This window comes from Nothoprocta perdicaria, unplaced genomic scaffold, assembly GCF_003342845.1.
Source record: "Nothoprocta perdicaria isolate Ctin4 unplaced genomic scaffold, notPer1 scaffold_109, whole genome shotgun sequence".
Taxonomy (NCBI): Eukaryota; Metazoa; Chordata; class Aves; order Tinamiformes; family Tinamidae; genus Nothoprocta; species Nothoprocta perdicaria.
The window spans coordinates 1,219,902-1,236,807 of NW_020454194.1; the positions used below are offsets into that span (position 1 = coordinate 1,219,902).

A 16,906-nucleotide genomic window follows, 5' to 3' on the forward strand; every position below is an offset into this window, starting at 1 on the left:
GATTGCATACAGACAAGGCAACTCATCATTTGCACAGTGACAATGTAAGAAAATAATGAATTAGTAATTTTCTTTCACACTAAGTATTTGTTTTTGCATATAGGGAGCTGATGAACAGGTGCTAATCTTTGAATATTTATTAATTTGCACTGATATAATAAAAACAGTGGAAAGATGTATTTGCTTGGTTCAAGGTGTATGTAGTTTACCTTCTTTAGCATTATCAAAGTTTTCATTAAAAATTTTAAGGAAAATATTCTGAATTTTGATTCTCAGTTCTTTATGGATTAGTTATAAAAATTATTAGTTCCCAGAACTAATTCTACAACTATGTTGGATCATCTCACTAGCTGTAGTAGTCATGATCGTTACCATCGTTAATTACATAGAGATTTCAGCGCCTGTGCACTGGGAGGTAAAAACTAGGRTGGACTTTATACCAACTACTGACAACGAGACATACCATTAATTTACTCAAAACTGAAATGTGTATTGAATGCAAAGCGAAACAATCAGTTTCACTTGTTGTAAGGAACAATTGTTCCCAGTGCAATTTTGTGYATATCCCAGAGCAGGATAGAAAATAGTAACAGGAATGGCAGAATTGCAAGTGTTTCCTCATTGCTCATACCAGGTTTTATGACAAGAACATAAATTTAAAGTTTTCCTTTATTAGTGCACTTACAGAAAAATATTGTCACTTTGGAAGCTACAGCTGCATATTATACTGCCAGCCTGTTTAAGCACTTGCCATAGTTTACTCAGGAACAGTGTATGTGTTCACTGTAATTCTTCTTTACTATCCATCTAAGATACATGTATGCACATATGCTCGCATACCCGCATAACACATTTTATTATCTCTCATACTTAGAATCTTTTATTATAATGGCAGTTTAATAAATTGGACTGTCTAGCTGAAAAATTCAGAGAGTGTTTTCCAGAAAAGCACGTTTCATCTGCAGGTGTTTTATGTTAACTTAGTCTGTATTGTTGTGTGCTTTTGCAAACATTTCCAGATGATTCCATGCATACATATAGATGTTCATAGGACCAGGGCTGTACTGGTTGTTTCTCCTATGGCAGTCTTTCAGTAGCAGCCTGAAGGCARAAAATTGCTAGAGAATGTTGCTGGGAGAAAAAGAAATTCTGCTAGAACCTGTTTGGGTATCTTTTGGTCCCAATTCACCCGAACATGACAAACTGCTATCTTGTCAGTGGGATAACACTTCCAGGAATTTTGGAACATGGCACAAGTCCATCTTTTTTTCTCGGTTTATTACTTAAGTCYGGAAATTTACAGAGCAGCATACAGTTCCGTTTCTTCAGTCCATGTTTTCTGACCTCACTAAAACTAAACTTTGCTGAGACAGACCTTATAATGATGGAAAGTGGAGCTTAGTAGGGCATCCTCTTCTTCAGCTTTTTCACTCACTCCTCTCACACTCTCCTTTTACCTTTCCTGAAAGATAATAAAGGTATCTGGACAAGCAAAGGACAGGATACAACTTGAGCATAAGGCAATATATGACATACTAAAGTCTTGTCTACTCACTCTATTCTAATAGATAGTGATTTATTCTTCCTGTATGCATGTGGAGAATTATCCAGTATTCCAGTGAAAAAAGCAACCTTAGTAAATTGGAATTTTTCATACATTCATTTTTTTAAGTGTAGCTTTGCCGTTAGTTGTTTTACCCCAGACATTACGTTAGCACTTTGTCACGTTAGTTCTCTATAATGCTTTCTCTATTTAAAGGGCAAGGGGTGTCCATAGTCTTGGCATTAGCCCTCAGTCAGCCATGAGCTGATTTCAGGGCCATCAAATCATCAAAAATAAATAATAGCATCTAAGAAGCTGATGAAGCTCCTTGAGATGTGCTCCTTAGGAATCCTTATTCTGGGGCTCTGATTATTAGGATTTTCTGGCGCTTTGATTATTCGAATGTCATTAAGAAACCCTCTCTAATTGTGATCTACTTGACATATCAAAATCTACCTAGTTCAGCTTTATTCTTCATTTCTCATGTCTCTGTACTACTGAAGATCTTTAAGCAAACTTCTGAGCAACTGAAGGCACTAATAATACCTAAAAAGTAAAATAAACAATAGGCGAAAAGATCCTAATTCTGTTGGGTTAGTAGAAGTCTTTCCATGAATTATATTCAGATGAGATGGATTTCATTTATTCCATTGTTTCCTGTATAATGCACAACTAATTGTATGTGCTAGAAAGATTTAAAACTCCCAACGTTACTGAAGTATCTTTTCCATTTTTAAATATCATTTGTCTTTTGGCAATCACTTTTTCTTTGATGTCTGTCCTTAAAATTACTTATTGTGCATAAGAAAAATCTCATTTGAACAGTATTTTTGGTTATAGTATAAATTTCTGCCAGTAATTCTATATTTTTGCAAATATGAAATTATATACTTTAAGTTCCTTTTGTTCTTGTTGTGTCTGGAGGCTGTCTGTGTGGCTTTGATTTTATGGAGTGTGTTGAATATGGTATACAACAATGTGTGTATGCACACATTGCATGTGTATAGAGTTTCTGCTTAGTCTTCCAGTTTATTGTAGTTACAGAAAATCTATAACTACAATGCAAAATGAAATTACTAATAAAAACTTTAAGGCAAGGACCAGTGAGTTTGGAAGATTTTGTAGCTGGGTCAGCAGCACAGCATGTGCTTACGGCACCAGCATGCAAGAAGTAGTATAGTCAAATAAAAGAGTAACCATTAGATTGCTCAGAAAATGCAGCCCCTTTTCACTGCCTCTTAAAGTTTTCATTCTTCRGTCACAGATGCAGTGTATTTTGACTTACTGGCAACAGCAGAAGAAAATGGAGAAACGTCATTTATTGATTTCTACCAGTAGGGTCAGCTTTGATTACGTTGGAAGATAAACAGTTATTCCAAGAAGTTTACTCTCTAAGATCAGATTTTGGCACCCTTGCTCATACTGGATAGCACTACAGTCAGGAATAAGTTGCTGCTCAGTCAGATCACATAGATCAAAATGGTTCTTGATTAGGACAGTAGTGTTTATGCAGAACCATGCAGTGATTCAGACATCTTTCTAGGAGTCACTGATGCAGATATTTTTCTGCTGGTTTGCCTCCTTTTCCACTGAGTATCATAAAAAAGAAGTCTTTGGTTAAAAAAAAAAAGAAAAAGAAAAAAAAGTGCTTTAAGAAAGAAATTGAATGAAATACACTCTCTGGTGCATGAGGGAGCAGGACAGATTTTATATGGAAAAGAGAGTATGGAAGAAAGACCCACTGGCCAAACTGTTAGTGAAATAAGCCCCAGAGGCCAGCAAGTTTTCACTGGCATGCCAATAGATGAGCAATTATTTGTCTGCCTTTTTAAAATGTTGCCTCCTGCCAACCCCAAATCCCCTCCTTCATTTCCAGTACAGCATTCCCACTGCAGGATAAGTGGATGATGAGGTATACGGTTGTGGTGTGGAATGCGTTCAAACAGCATAAGTGAGATTTTGATCTTCTGGGACTTCTGTGATACAGACAGTGAAGAGGAGGAAAGATAAACTGTTCTTCATTTGCAGAAAACGCTTTCATCTTTTCTGTGCTGTGTGGCTATGGCTGAAGAGAGAGTAGGGGAGTTATCTTCCTGCTTCTATCAAACTGCCAGGTCCTTAATTTTGACCATATGTGCCGTGCAATTATGGCAGCTGAAGAATAAATGTATTATTCATTGGCAAACTGAGCTTTATTTCAAGTAAGATCAGCAGTAAGATACAGCAGAGCGAATTTTATGATAGGGTCAGTGCCTTTTTTCAATGCCCAGATTTGGTAGAATAGAAGGAAGCGTTAGTGTGAAGAGGCAAGGTGTCCTAGTGTCTGAGCATGGCTCTGAGCAGACAAGTCTGCCTTGCTGCTCTTCCCACAGAGCAGAGGGACTAAATATTGCAAGGCCACCTGCACCATGCCTCTGTTTCCTGAACTYCCCTATTTTACCATGGTTCATGCTGGGGTTATAGCTCGCTTCCCTGTCCCTGTCCCTGCAGTCTGCCCTCTAATTGTCACAGATCACGGATGGCTCAGGAGTGCTTGGTTCCCAAGGCTGCTAATGAGCTCTGAGCTCTCCTTGCCCCTAATGAACCAAGATGCGTTTGCGGGGATTCTCGTTGCTCCCTCTTTTCTCCTGGCAAGGGAAGGAGGCAAGAGTTCACACAAGCGAACAATGACTTTACAGTGTGAGGACCGTGCAGCTGTGCCATCTGAAGCTGTCCCCAGTTATGAGCAACAAAGCTTAACTAGATCGCGCTGTGAAGAGGCACAGCTCTGTGAGTGCGGCGCAGAGCTGCTGCTTCTGCTTCACTGACCCGTCCTCTTGCAGTAGCGCTGGGCCCGTGATGGCAGCTTCGGCAGGGAGAGCTGCACGGAGAGACTCTTTCAAAGCCACTCTCTGTAACGCTGAACGCAGGAGAAGAAACAAAATGAAGTTTCCGTCGGTCTCTGACAGGGCTTCCTTGGAAATCCCTCATGTCCCCTCTGAAAGTCACTGATTCCTAATCCACTTGGGGTGATTAACATGGCGATTAAAGGCAATAGTAGCTCCTAACTTTTAGCAATGGGGAGCATTCACACAAAAGCACATACCTTAAGGAGGAAAAAAAAAAMCACAAACAGCAAATCACACATTTCACTAAATTGTTCTGCAGATTCTCATCTCGTATCATAGGTTACAATCATTGGACATTTGGACTAAACGGAAATGCCTAGAGGAGGAATTGATGAAGTAATGATATGAAATTAGAGATCTCACTAAATTTAGAGATCACTCTCTAAATTTAAGACCCCATGTGAATCTCCCACTGTATGTATCTTGCAACAAACACATGCAATATATTTTTGTGCACGTATGTATCTATAAATGCAGACACACAAACTTGTGAAATATGTAAGTATACTAATGTACTGCACATATCTACACAAGTCACATGTTTGTCTAGAACAATTATTCCCTGTACATGTTCAGATACATATTTACACAGATCTGCATTATATTAGCAATAGGAGATTTACAGTTATTAGTTCTAATACTCTGGACTAACCCTCACATTGCTGCTGTTCAAAACTGAAGTTAAAAAGTTTTAGATTAGTGAAGCCAAAAGCAGCATCTGCAGGAAAAAATCTGATTTTGCTCTAATAGGCTGTTTGAAGGTGATAATTTTCTTTTTTAATAATGCACAGCCACCACAAACATCTGCTATTTCAAGCCCAGGAGAGACAGAGAGCTTAATAAAAAGTCTTTGGGTTGCATTAAAAGAGCAAGAGAAAAGAAAAAGAAAAAAGCAGTACAGTTTTAAATACCTTGATGTGTGCATATGCGGATTCAAAACTTTAGGCTGCTCTCCCGCCCGGCGTGGTGGATTGATAGCCCCTTGAGCGGAGGCGAAAGTTGACAACCCCCCACAGCTGACCCCTCATGTTGCCTCTTGCCTAATCGAATTTTACGTGTGTTTCCAGATAGCTGATCAGCTTCCCTGGATTTCGCTGACGCCACAGGAAAGCTTTGCCTGAAGATGGAAACACTGGAGTCGGAGCTGACCTGCCCTATCTGTCTGGAGCTGTTTGAAGACCCGCTGCTGCTGCCTTGCGCTCACAGCCTCTGCTTCAACTGCGCGCACCGCATCCTCGTCTCCCACTGCGCCACCAACGAGTCGGTGGAGTCAATCACCGCCTTCCAGTGCCCGACCTGCCGCTATGTCATCACTCTCAGCCAGCGCGGTCTAGACGGGCTCAAGCGCAACGTCACCCTGCAGAACATCATCGACAGGTTTCAGAAGGCGTCGGTGAGCGGGCCCAACTCCCCCAGCGAGACCCGCCGCGAGCGGGCGTTCGACGGCAACAGCATGTCGTCCTGCGAGAAGGTCCTCTGCCAGTTCTGCGACCAGGACCCTGCACAGGAGGCCGTGAAAACCTGCGTGACCTGTGAGGTGTCCTACTGCGAGGAGTGCTTGAAAGCCACCCACCCCAACAAGAAGCCCTTCACCGGACACCGTTTAATCGAGCCTATTCCGGACTCGCACATCAGAGGATTAATGTGTTTGGAGCACGAGGATGAGAAAGTTAACATGTACTGCGTGACCGATGACCAGCTCATCTGTGCCTTGTGCAAGCTGGTGGGACGACACCGTGACCATCAGGTGGCAGCTTTAAGCGAGCGCTATGACAAGCTAAAGGTTAGTGCTACCTGTCGGCCTTTGTAGCCCAGCCAAATGTGTTTGGGAATCAAAGCCTCCTCGAGCTGCATGACACGTTTTCTCATTGGGGCAGTGGGTGGTAAAGTAGGTGTGCGTTTGCTGTCCATGTGAAATACACACACGCATCTCCACCTACATTTGCCTATCACTGTTGTAAAGGGGCCCAATTTTTCCTTAAAGATACCTCAGGTGTGTTCTGATTTCTCTGCAGCCATCACGAGGAGCACCCAGCTATTGCTGAGGCCGATGTGCTTCTCTGCCTAGCGCTTTGTTCACGGAAGCAGCAAGACTTTAGCGCTGACTGCGCATAGTCGGGCGCCGACTGAAATGTCAGGCGCTCTTCACATGTGCTCCGCTGCCGGTTATTTTCCATTCCCTAGCTCTCTCTCCATGAAAAGCCCTTTGCATCCCTGTGAACAGCGGGGGCATTTATACGTGGCTGGCTTCAGGGCTGCCAGCTGCCTAGCCGGCCAGGGAGGCTCCACACTGGCTCTGCTCCTCCGCACTGCCTCTCGCCCCGGCTCTGGAAAGGCACGAAGCTGGGAACAAGACTGAAATTGTTTCCCAGCTTCTCATGGCATTCCCATGGTTATGTGACCGCTTCCTCGCTGAAAAGGCGTCTGCCTTATCAGGTAACCGGGCGGCCCTGGTGGCCCGTGCTCCCCGCTGCGCACCCTCAGCACAGCGGCTGCCAGAGGACGGATGTTATTTATTATCCCAAAGCTCGAGCTGAGGTAGGGATAGCCAAGCAGGAGCCCCTGCGCCCTGTCTGAGTCCTGGTTCCTGTGGCTGCCAGGTCTAGATGCTGCTGCAGAGGAGAGGAAGGAAGGAAAACACCCCACGCCTCCCTTCCCCCAGTCCCCCGGGACACCCAACTCCTCTGTGCATGTGCATGTGCATCTGAGCGTGTCCTTTAAAGGTAGACGGCAGCGAGAGATCACAAATATGGAGGCCTGCCAGGCTTTTCAGGCAGCGTTTCATGGATGTAAAAGGAAATTGAATTAATAGGTTTAACTTGCTAGAAGATTACTATTATAAAAATATCATCATATCTACGGTAACTTTATATGAGCGCAGGTATAATGTGCATGCATGTGCTACCTGCCTTCTGTGCCACACTGTGAGCATGCAAACATAAAAACTTACCCAGACCCCATAGCTTCCTCTGATCTCCTAAAGGTTTTCTTATTTACCAGGAAGGAGTAGTTTTTTTATGTTCTGTTTGTTCTAGATAGATTTGTTCTTTAAAAAGGCAAGAGTTTGGTCGCCAATCAAGTGGGACATATACTATAAATGATTTAGAAGGTGCATGGATTTACTGTGTTTTTCAATAAAACAACAGGTTTATATGCTTAACAGGAGTTACTTAGTAAGCTAATAGTAACTGGACAATTTTGTTTTTCCAGGTTTATATCAGTAGGAATGCACTACTTAACATGAAATATCTTCAAGCTTAAATACTAGATAACTATATTTGAGGTTGTCAAAGTACTTAGACATGTCAAGTCTCAAAAGGAGCTTTTTAAAAGGCATGTTTCTGCTCATGAGAGCTTTGACCCTATTGCAAAAAGCAAGGAAAATAACTGTGGGTATTTTTGTGTGACCTATTGCTTTGCTCTGCAAAGATACCTACGCCAATGAGCACATGAGACAAGTAAGCAAAATTCACATTAAATATTACTGGGTAATGAAACTGGGTAAGCAGTTTAATTCACTTAACCAGCAACTTATTTGCTTTCCACCAACCTTCTTTAAGAGTTGTTTCTATACTAATTGAGTGGTTAACGTAGACCTGGGTCAAATGACTGCTGCCTTGTAGTGACAGTTCTTATCTGCAAAAACTTTTCTTGAGACTGACTTCCTTTGGACTCAAGCTGCCTAGAAGTAGTTTGTTCAGCTAATTACCTGTCTACATGAAACCTAGTTACTATCCTCTTTGTTATGAGGCAGCCCATCGTGCTTTGTTAATCCCAGCTACGACACTAGTCATGCCAATTACATCACAAGTCATGACACATTTATCTTCTGAATCCAGGAATACTAAGGTAGACATCACTTCTGTACAGAAGGACAGTCCATCTCTGTTCATAAGAAGATAATTCAAAAACTAAATCCTTCCTTTCTGCTGTGCACTTGATGGCTTCAAAGTTTATACTGTTCTACATATCAAAATCTGAGTGAGATTTGCAGCTCATTGCATTAGTATGGTTATTTAGCAGTAAAGGAGTGGTGTCTATTTGCAATAGTATTTAGTATTTGAGAAGAAAACAGAAAATTCAATTCCATTTTCRTATATAGACTTTCTTCTTTGTCAATGGTAATATTGCCTTGAGTCACTGGCTATGAGGTTGCTGCCTGACAAAATAGATCTTAGTTGCAGTTTGCAGATAGTCGTTGTTAAGATACAAAACAATGTGTAGATGTCATTGGTAAATTCAGTGTTCAGATGGGTAAGGAAATTCCCCTGTGAAAAAAAAAAAAAAGAAAAAAAAGTTGTTGCTTGCTATATTGCCACAGTGGATTATTAAAATACATGTTGTTTGTTTATTTGATAGTTGAGTTACGCAAATCTTTTCAAAACAATTTCAAAAAAAAAAAAAAAAAAGTGGTAGACAAAAGTATACTGGACTCATTCATTAATGAGTAGTTAATTGTAACTTTAAAAAACAACCCAAAAACTCTAGTGACATTTTCTTTTATTGTGATTTTCTTTTTAACTCAACACATTGTTGATGCTAACAGCAGCAACTGGTGTAGCTCTGGGTATCAAGCTATGCTAATTACTTGCATTATCTCCCAGCAGTGTTACTAATTATTTGAACAATATCTCACCCCTCATTAAGCATTGGACAAAAGACGCCATTATAATTCAGTTCCTTTTGTGGCAAAAATGAAACCTTTTAATTGGGAGTTCTGTGTGCTTGTCCAACAGAGGCGCCTATGCTGGAGTGTGTTTAACAGTCAATGTAATAGCAGCTGTGGGCCTTGGGAAATAAGAAATTTTGTTTCCTTGTGTTTTCCTTTGGCAACTCTGGCTCCAACCTTCAGAGGTGCTACTTCTGAATTTTTACTGGTGGTGAGTGGATTGAAGGTACTTGGCTTCTTCTAGCAACAGCCCTTTCTTGTTTAGTTACAGGATCACATGATAAACCTTCGCACTTAATGTTATTTTAGTGCTTGTAGGTGGGGCTTTTTTAAGTAGGTCACAGACACATGCATGTTAAAAACAGAAAAACCATAAACCACAAGAAAAAAGAGAGAACAGGAAATATTCTGGTAATATGCTTTACCAAAATTAATACAAGGTAATGATCAAAATTGTGGTGTAAACTAAAATACCTTTAGCTAGATGAACATTGTTTTACAAAAGGAAGGTACAAAGCCTGTGTTTACTCCATCATATTTTGGAAAGAAAATGCTTATCGCTAATTGCCAGTTACTTATTGCTAATTACTTTTCTTATTTATCTGTTGCTTTTCATCTTATTGCAATGAAATGAAAAACATGATTTTAATGTACACTGATTTTTTCCAAAGAAAATTAATAAAAATATATTATTTTCCTGTAAATATAAGCAAGAAAATGATATCGATTAAAAAGAAAAGATAAGATATTTTAGATTGCAAAAGAATAATTTAGTGAGAAATTAGCGGGTGTGAGTAGAAGGATAATGTTCATCTAATAATAACAAAAATCTTTGGAAAGCTCTGACAAAAGAGGAAGATACACAGTAAACCATATTTTCAACTGGTGTAAAGCCAGCATAACTTCATTGAAACCAATGTCTTTACTCTCCTTCACATTTACAGAGAATATGGCCACTAATATTTATACACTGCCAAAAAGTCATTTTGGAACCATTTCCATCTTATCGAGGTTAGCGCTGGCGCTTCATGTTTTTGTTTGAATCTTATTAGTGCTGACGTGTGTTAGTCAGGTTTGTGAAGGCACATCAGTTCTGGGAATGGCATTCAGGAATTCCAGCAACAAAAGGGAGCTTCTTGTTTGTATGGGCTGGATTGTAGTTGAGTTGCTAAGCTTACACAAATCTGACATGGTGTTGCTGCAGGATGCAAGGATTCCTTTTCCTAAAACATGTCAATTCAAATACCCACTTTTTTTTTTTTTTTTTTTTTTTTTTTTTTTTTTAATGAGAAGCAACCATAAACTTTTTACAGCTAAGGGAGAATTTCCTTCCATTTATAAAACTACTTTTACCATTTAAATGTAGGAGGCTTAATGTCAGCTTCACAGCTTTTATAAAAAGAATATGAAAGTATGTCTGCTATTATGTTTATTATGAGTTAAAAAAAATTATATTTAAAAGTCCTTGTAGAGTACCAAACAAGGTGTGTATTAGCTTTTTTCAACTATTTTTTTGCAGTCTTTTGTAGTGACAGCTTGGTCATTAATTGATATCTTGTGATACCATCAGAATATTGCAGACCTGTATTTGTACAAATAACTAGTTTGAAAATCCAGAAGTGTCAGTTTATGGACTTACATATAAATATATTATGCACATTGATCATATGGATTTGATTACTAACAGCATGTAAATTATTTTTCTTGATATCAATTTTTAATACCTCATAAAGTTGCATTTTTTTCCACACATGCTTGTAGTTTCCCTGCATGTCTTTAACTTTTTACTAACTTTAGTGAGTTTAATGGAAACTATTTTCTAAAAGGCAATCCAAATTATTTGTAAAGACATAGTATATCAGTCAGCCTAAAACGTGGTAATAAACATACAGAGAAGTAGCACATTTCCTTACATGCTACTTAACAACACTTAAAGTGTAGACATTTAGCTTCTATATTGCCAGTTAGGCAGGTTTAACAAATAGTTATACTACTATATACAACCTGATAAAATGTAGAACACATGGTGGTTTGTCTTTCCTCCTCCCTGTGTATTCCTTCAAAGTAGGATCAAAAAGATTGAATGAATTTTGCTAAATATATGTTTTATCTACTCTGAATATGTTTGTGAAAATTCTGTCAGGTTCTTATTAGGTTAAATATTGCTTGAAATACGATTATGTATTCTGTTTTAATAAAACGAAAATCTTGAGTAGTCACCTCTATTATTATGGAATATTATCTGATATTACTTAACCCAGAAAGATATGCAGAAATGTAATCGACTGGCTCCTTCTTGCTATTTACAACACCCACCCCCAGCGCCAAATATTAAATTCTTCCGTGGAAGAGGACAGATGTAGAAAAGGACTATTTTACTACAAAGGTTTTCAATTTCACCTTGAATTAGGTATAATTTATTATGACAATATATAACTGTTAAGACAGACTTTAGAACATGATGCCTTTATTCTAATGTTATCTCAGGTGACTGTTTCTTTCATCTTGTAGTTTTTTGGTGAAGATTGCATAGATTATATAGAGCATCAATGATAATATTAATCTTTTTTGGTAAATTTTAGAATATATTAGCCTACTTTGAAATTGCTTATGTTCATGACTGCAGACTATGAGCTCAATAATAACCACAGGAAAGGTTCTGTGAGATTGCTTTTGTTCAATGTACAGAAGATCCCTTAAATTTTATTAACCATAAGCTTTCAATACTTGCTTTCATAACTTGAACAGTTCAAAAGACTTTCAAAAATTCTGTTTGTAAAATTCTTAATTTCTTCCATATTTAGTTCAAATTATCATGCTGGGGTCATAATCATGAAGAATAAGAGAATTAAATAAAAGTGTAAATAATGCTGTATTGCTATCATTGTTCTCAAACGAGGCTAAACTAGACATTAAATAAGATGTATTTTAATAATTTGCGGTGGATCTTCTCTTAACTGTTTAGATGGGGGGTTTAAAGACTTTTATCTGGCTCTGAACTTGTGTCTTGTAATGACATTGTCTCTTAATTGCTGTATGTTTCTTTTTGAATAATAGAATGGTTGAGAGATGGTAACTGAACAAAGAAATCAACAACTCCTTCAAAGGGAGAATTTGAATTTAAACAATGAACTGTAACACAATGCAAATAGAAACCAAGTAGGTGAGGTTAATGACAAATAAGTAACTTTAAAAACTTCTAGGGGTGGTTACAGATTGACCCCCGGTGTAGGAAAAGTAGTAAGGCTAACAAAGTAACAAAAATAGAGTTGATAATAAGAAAGGTTACAAACATAATGACCTTTCAAAGGTCAAACATTTATAGATTTTAGAATAATAATGGCTTTTCCTGCACCTGACAAAATGAGGAAGTTACTTATTTTGATGCCTTTCTGAGGAATTAGAAATCTACTTGGGGTAACATGGCTAAAGGGTATGCCTGCTTGCCAGGGATGGTAGGTTACAGGTGACAGTATTTGGTGATTTTAAGGTGTCTTATGCATGTGTATGAATATGTTTATATGTGATGTGTATATATTCTGCACTAATGTTAAGATTTGACCTATTTTAATGTTGATTTAAAAAAGTGTGATCACAAACATATTTTTAGAAAGGTTATTATTTTAAGGTGAGGTTGGTTATAAGTGTGGTTTAATGGAATAGCTAACTGAATATAAATATCTCCACAAGAAGCACTGCAGAAACACTCAATATTCAGATTTCTCTGAGGCATTCATTTAGCATGTTAAATTACTCCTTGAAGAGCTATCCAAATTACTTCAACTCTGCCCTGTAATGACAAACAATTATAGGAATATGATTAAAACCTTTTAGTCCATCACTTTATGTTAAACAATTTCCAGTCTAATATATTTGTTCATTTTTTCCAATCTTAAAACACAAATATACAGCCAGCTTGAATTCCTGTGGCTGCTTCTTTCTAACAAATTGTATACTTCCTCGCATGCTGTGTGCATCATCACCACTGCAAACCTATAAAGAGGTGTTTGTCACTTTCGGACATGGTTGCTGCCTAAATCAGAAAGCCGGCTGGTCTGTGGTGAGAGGACTTCCCCAGAAGGCCGTGATCGGCAAAATGAGCTGCATTGCTCGTGCTCCTGTAACACTCCAAATGTTGACATCCTAACCTGAGCTGCAAGAAGGACGAGAGGTTCACATGTTGTGCATTTATCTCTTTCTCCCATCTTTCTGTACCTCTTCCCCAAAGCATCCTCCAGACAGACCTTCTGTGGTGACTGTATTGAGTTATTTCTTGCTGGGCCTATGTCAATACTTACTTAAGCAGCTCTTAAACACCTTAAATTTTGTTCCAACTACTCCCATGCCTACTTGTTTCATCTTTCTCTCTCCTACCTTCTCTTCTTTCCCCCCTCATTTTCCTGTCCATGTTTGTTGAGACAGTGCAACACAGCAAGCACACAGTCTCCACAAGAGTCAGCGAAATTCTTGGTACATGCTGGGCAGCAAATAAATAAGTAATGTGTCTGGCTTTTTTGGTGCTGCACCTTATGGCGGATTGCATTTCAAGGTGGCCTTTTCTTTTTTAATTTCTGCTTTAATTTCTTCTACCTCTACAGAAGTACTGCTTGTTTTATAAGCTCCTCCCTTATGCATGGTGTTGGCCTTGTGCAATATCCCGGTTTATGGCTGGGGAAAGAGAGGGTGTGCAGGAAGTCTTTAATGCCTTGGACAAAAACACTTGAGGGACTGCAGCTCCGCATTGCCTCTCTGCCTTTCGGGCCCCTCCATCATTACAGGTYATAGACCAACTTTCTGTTTTTCCTGTTGAGACCTTGCATCGCTAGACTCACACTGCAAATTTTAGAAAAAAAGATGTATGATTTGGAGTTTCCTCTGCCRTGTTTCCTCTGAAGGAACTGCTTGAGATTCTGAGTGTGAAGAACCGGAAAAGAGACAAGGAGGTCTGTAATCATGAGTATGGTTCTGTGAAAATATTTCCCTTAGCTAATGCTGCTGCACTTTCAAAATTTTAAGACAACCTATATCTTTTTATGAATGCGTGTTCAAAGCCTCTTCATTCAAAATGAAATCTCATGGTATGTCAGATACAAATACATGAGGAGAAGGAATTCCTGCTCCTAGGAACAATCATTGAACTGAATTTAAAACAAAATGCCAAAACAAGTATAACAGGTAAGTAGAAATTTCATATGGTCACAGCAGAGTGGTGGGCTTCATTAAAAGAGTAGGAATAATTTTTATTTCTTTTAGTAATTATTGGCTACTCCATAAGTAAACAGAGGCAATACCATTTGATTTCTTGTAATGATCCTGGTTTGAATGTATAGTAGCTTTGCTGCCCTTTTCACTTTGCTGAAAGGCCTACATTCTTGTGCACTTCATGTAGAAGAATTAATCCCATTGGCAGCCCTGGCTCTGCATACCTTGTGTTATATGCTGATCTAAAGATATTTCCATTATATAATGGGCATATTATATATATATATATATATATGTATGTATGTATGTATATAATATAATTTCCATTATTTATATATTTTCATTATACATATGATATTTCCATTATATATAATATATATAATATATAATTTCTATTATATAAGTCTGGTGCCAAACTTAGGTTAGTGTGCTGGTATAAATATCCAGAATGCTCTTTATTGAAAATTTGCTCTCTTTAAATTTGAAAAGAAGAAATGATATAATGAAAAATGAAATATTTTGAAATAATTAAATTCCAGGTTTGGGCTACAAGATTTTCTCTTCTATGACATAAGCATAGCAGCCATTATTTTTAAACGAAATTAAGGTTTTTACATCACATTTTTCCACAGATATTCTAGAATAAATAAATAAATAAATAAATAGCTGGTACAAAGAAGAGATAATCTTTTATATAACATATGCAGCAGCTCAATAAATTATAATAAGTAATAGCAAAACATACTATCTCTTCTGAACATTCGTAGAAGTACAAAGGGCCTTTTCAACACCATCAGTTCCTAATGCCAGACTGCACTAATCTTTTTTTACACCATTACTTATTGCACACTTCCCAGTTTTGGGTGATAAATCATCAGTGTTTGTTATTATCCGTACAGATGAAGACAGGAGCAGCAATCTGCTGTTCGACTGAGTGAAGAGAAGGGAGGGAGATGAGATGCAGCTCTTGGATCCCAGCCCAACTGGACTGTTAACATAACTGTTCAGGGCTATGTCTGAAACCATGGGCTATGTCTGAAACCATGAGCCACCAGTATGTTCTTCCGTATTGCTTAGTGCAAGTCCAGCTGTAATTCAAGTACACCTTGAAGCATGTGCTTTAAGTTATTGGGCTTCCAGATTTACCTCCAAATATACCACCTTACTCTGCTCCAAACAAGCTGTACCATCTTTGCTTGCAGGTAGTGATGAGCTCTGTTATTTACTGTTATCGAGTCAAACTTTAATACAGATTAAAGACAGGCAGCTGTTTACAACATATGTGCCTCATGTAGTAACAGCATTAGACAGATTTATTAGGCTGTGGCTAATGACATTTTGTGCAAAATTTATATCCAAATTAATCCAGCTGCATATGGAGACAGATGTAACTAATTTCACACTAAATCTGAGAAATATCTGTCTGATTAATAAGTTATTTAAAGATGATAAAACACACTGATGTGTGACAGATGACAGTCCATCTAAATAGGCATATTAAAATACTATATTATTGGCCCAAAAAAATCTGGACTTTATATGTAGGAAATCCCTTGGAAGGAATAGCTGAATAAACTATTAAAAATTATCAAAATAATATTTGACTGACCTCATCAGTTAAATAAAATTTAAAATTGGTCAAACCAAACTCAGATGTGTTTAATGTCTTTTTCAGCATAACATAACAGACTTAAAGGTATTCTGTAAAATATAGGAGGGGAAAAATGTATACACAGATATGTAGAAGTCTGACAGAAATAAATGCTGGTGATGGAAAGCCCCTAGTTGAGGCTCTGCTGGGCGCTTATCGTCCTGCATATGCACATGGGGTGGCAATGGTCTTGCCCTAGGATGGCCATGCCAACGTTAGGCCTGCTCTGCTCTGCTCTGCTAGAGTGTTSATCACCTCGGCATGGGGCAGCTGCAGGTGCCTTCTGTGGTTGAATGCTGACGTTGGATGACCAGCACTGGGGGTTAAAATTAGTCTGCCTACAGAAAACCCTTCTATGTGAGGGGACCCTTACCTTGAGGCCCCCTTTTTGGCCCCACGAACTATAGGGGAGCCAAAGCATGCACTTCAAGATGCCTGGTGAAGTTATGCAAACTTCGAGTGAACTTCCATGATGATGCAATCTTTTCTTTCAAGTGCTTAAATGAGGGCAGACTTTTTTTCTCTGCACTGCCTTTGATTATACATTGAATTTTATAAATGTGCTGCAGCTCCGCTGGAGGATGAGGGGCCTTATACAACAGTCTTTTCACCCTCTTCTGAGCTTTTCTTATGATAAAGATGGAGGAAGAAAAGGATGGAGGAAGAAAAGGTGACCTTTTCTACTCAGATCCAATCGGAGTGTTTTTCACCTTGTCTTTCCCTGTGCTGACTTAGTCCTTTCCAAATGGGTAGACTTGTACTCCAGCTCTTCTAAACCCAGCATCCACAACCCAGCTGTAAAAATTAAAAGCCTTTGTCTGAACAATAGTGAATGACTGTAAATAATATTGCCTCTGGATTAATAATTTTGTAGTGTGGTTCTTTAAAGAGTTGTTTTAAAGGAGAAAGGGAAGAATTTGTGAGTGATAAGTTAATCAAACATTTTTGAATAC

The 16,906-nt window shown here is 38.5% G+C and overlaps 1 protein-coding gene across 1 annotated transcript in view; it reads left to right on the top strand.

Annotated features, from left to right (window-relative positions):
* Positions 1 to 16,906, top strand: part of MID1 (midline 1) — a 172,081-nt gene that overhangs the window by 71,678 nt on the left and 83,497 nt on the right. Inside the window, exon 2 of the mRNA XM_026047198.1 lies at positions 5,499 to 6,214. Within this exon, the coding sequence (XP_025902983.1) occupies positions 5,555 to 6,214 (660 nt within the window). The 5' untranslated portion in view covers positions 5,499 to 5,554. The remainder of the gene's footprint in view (positions 1 to 5,498; positions 6,215 to 16,906) is intronic.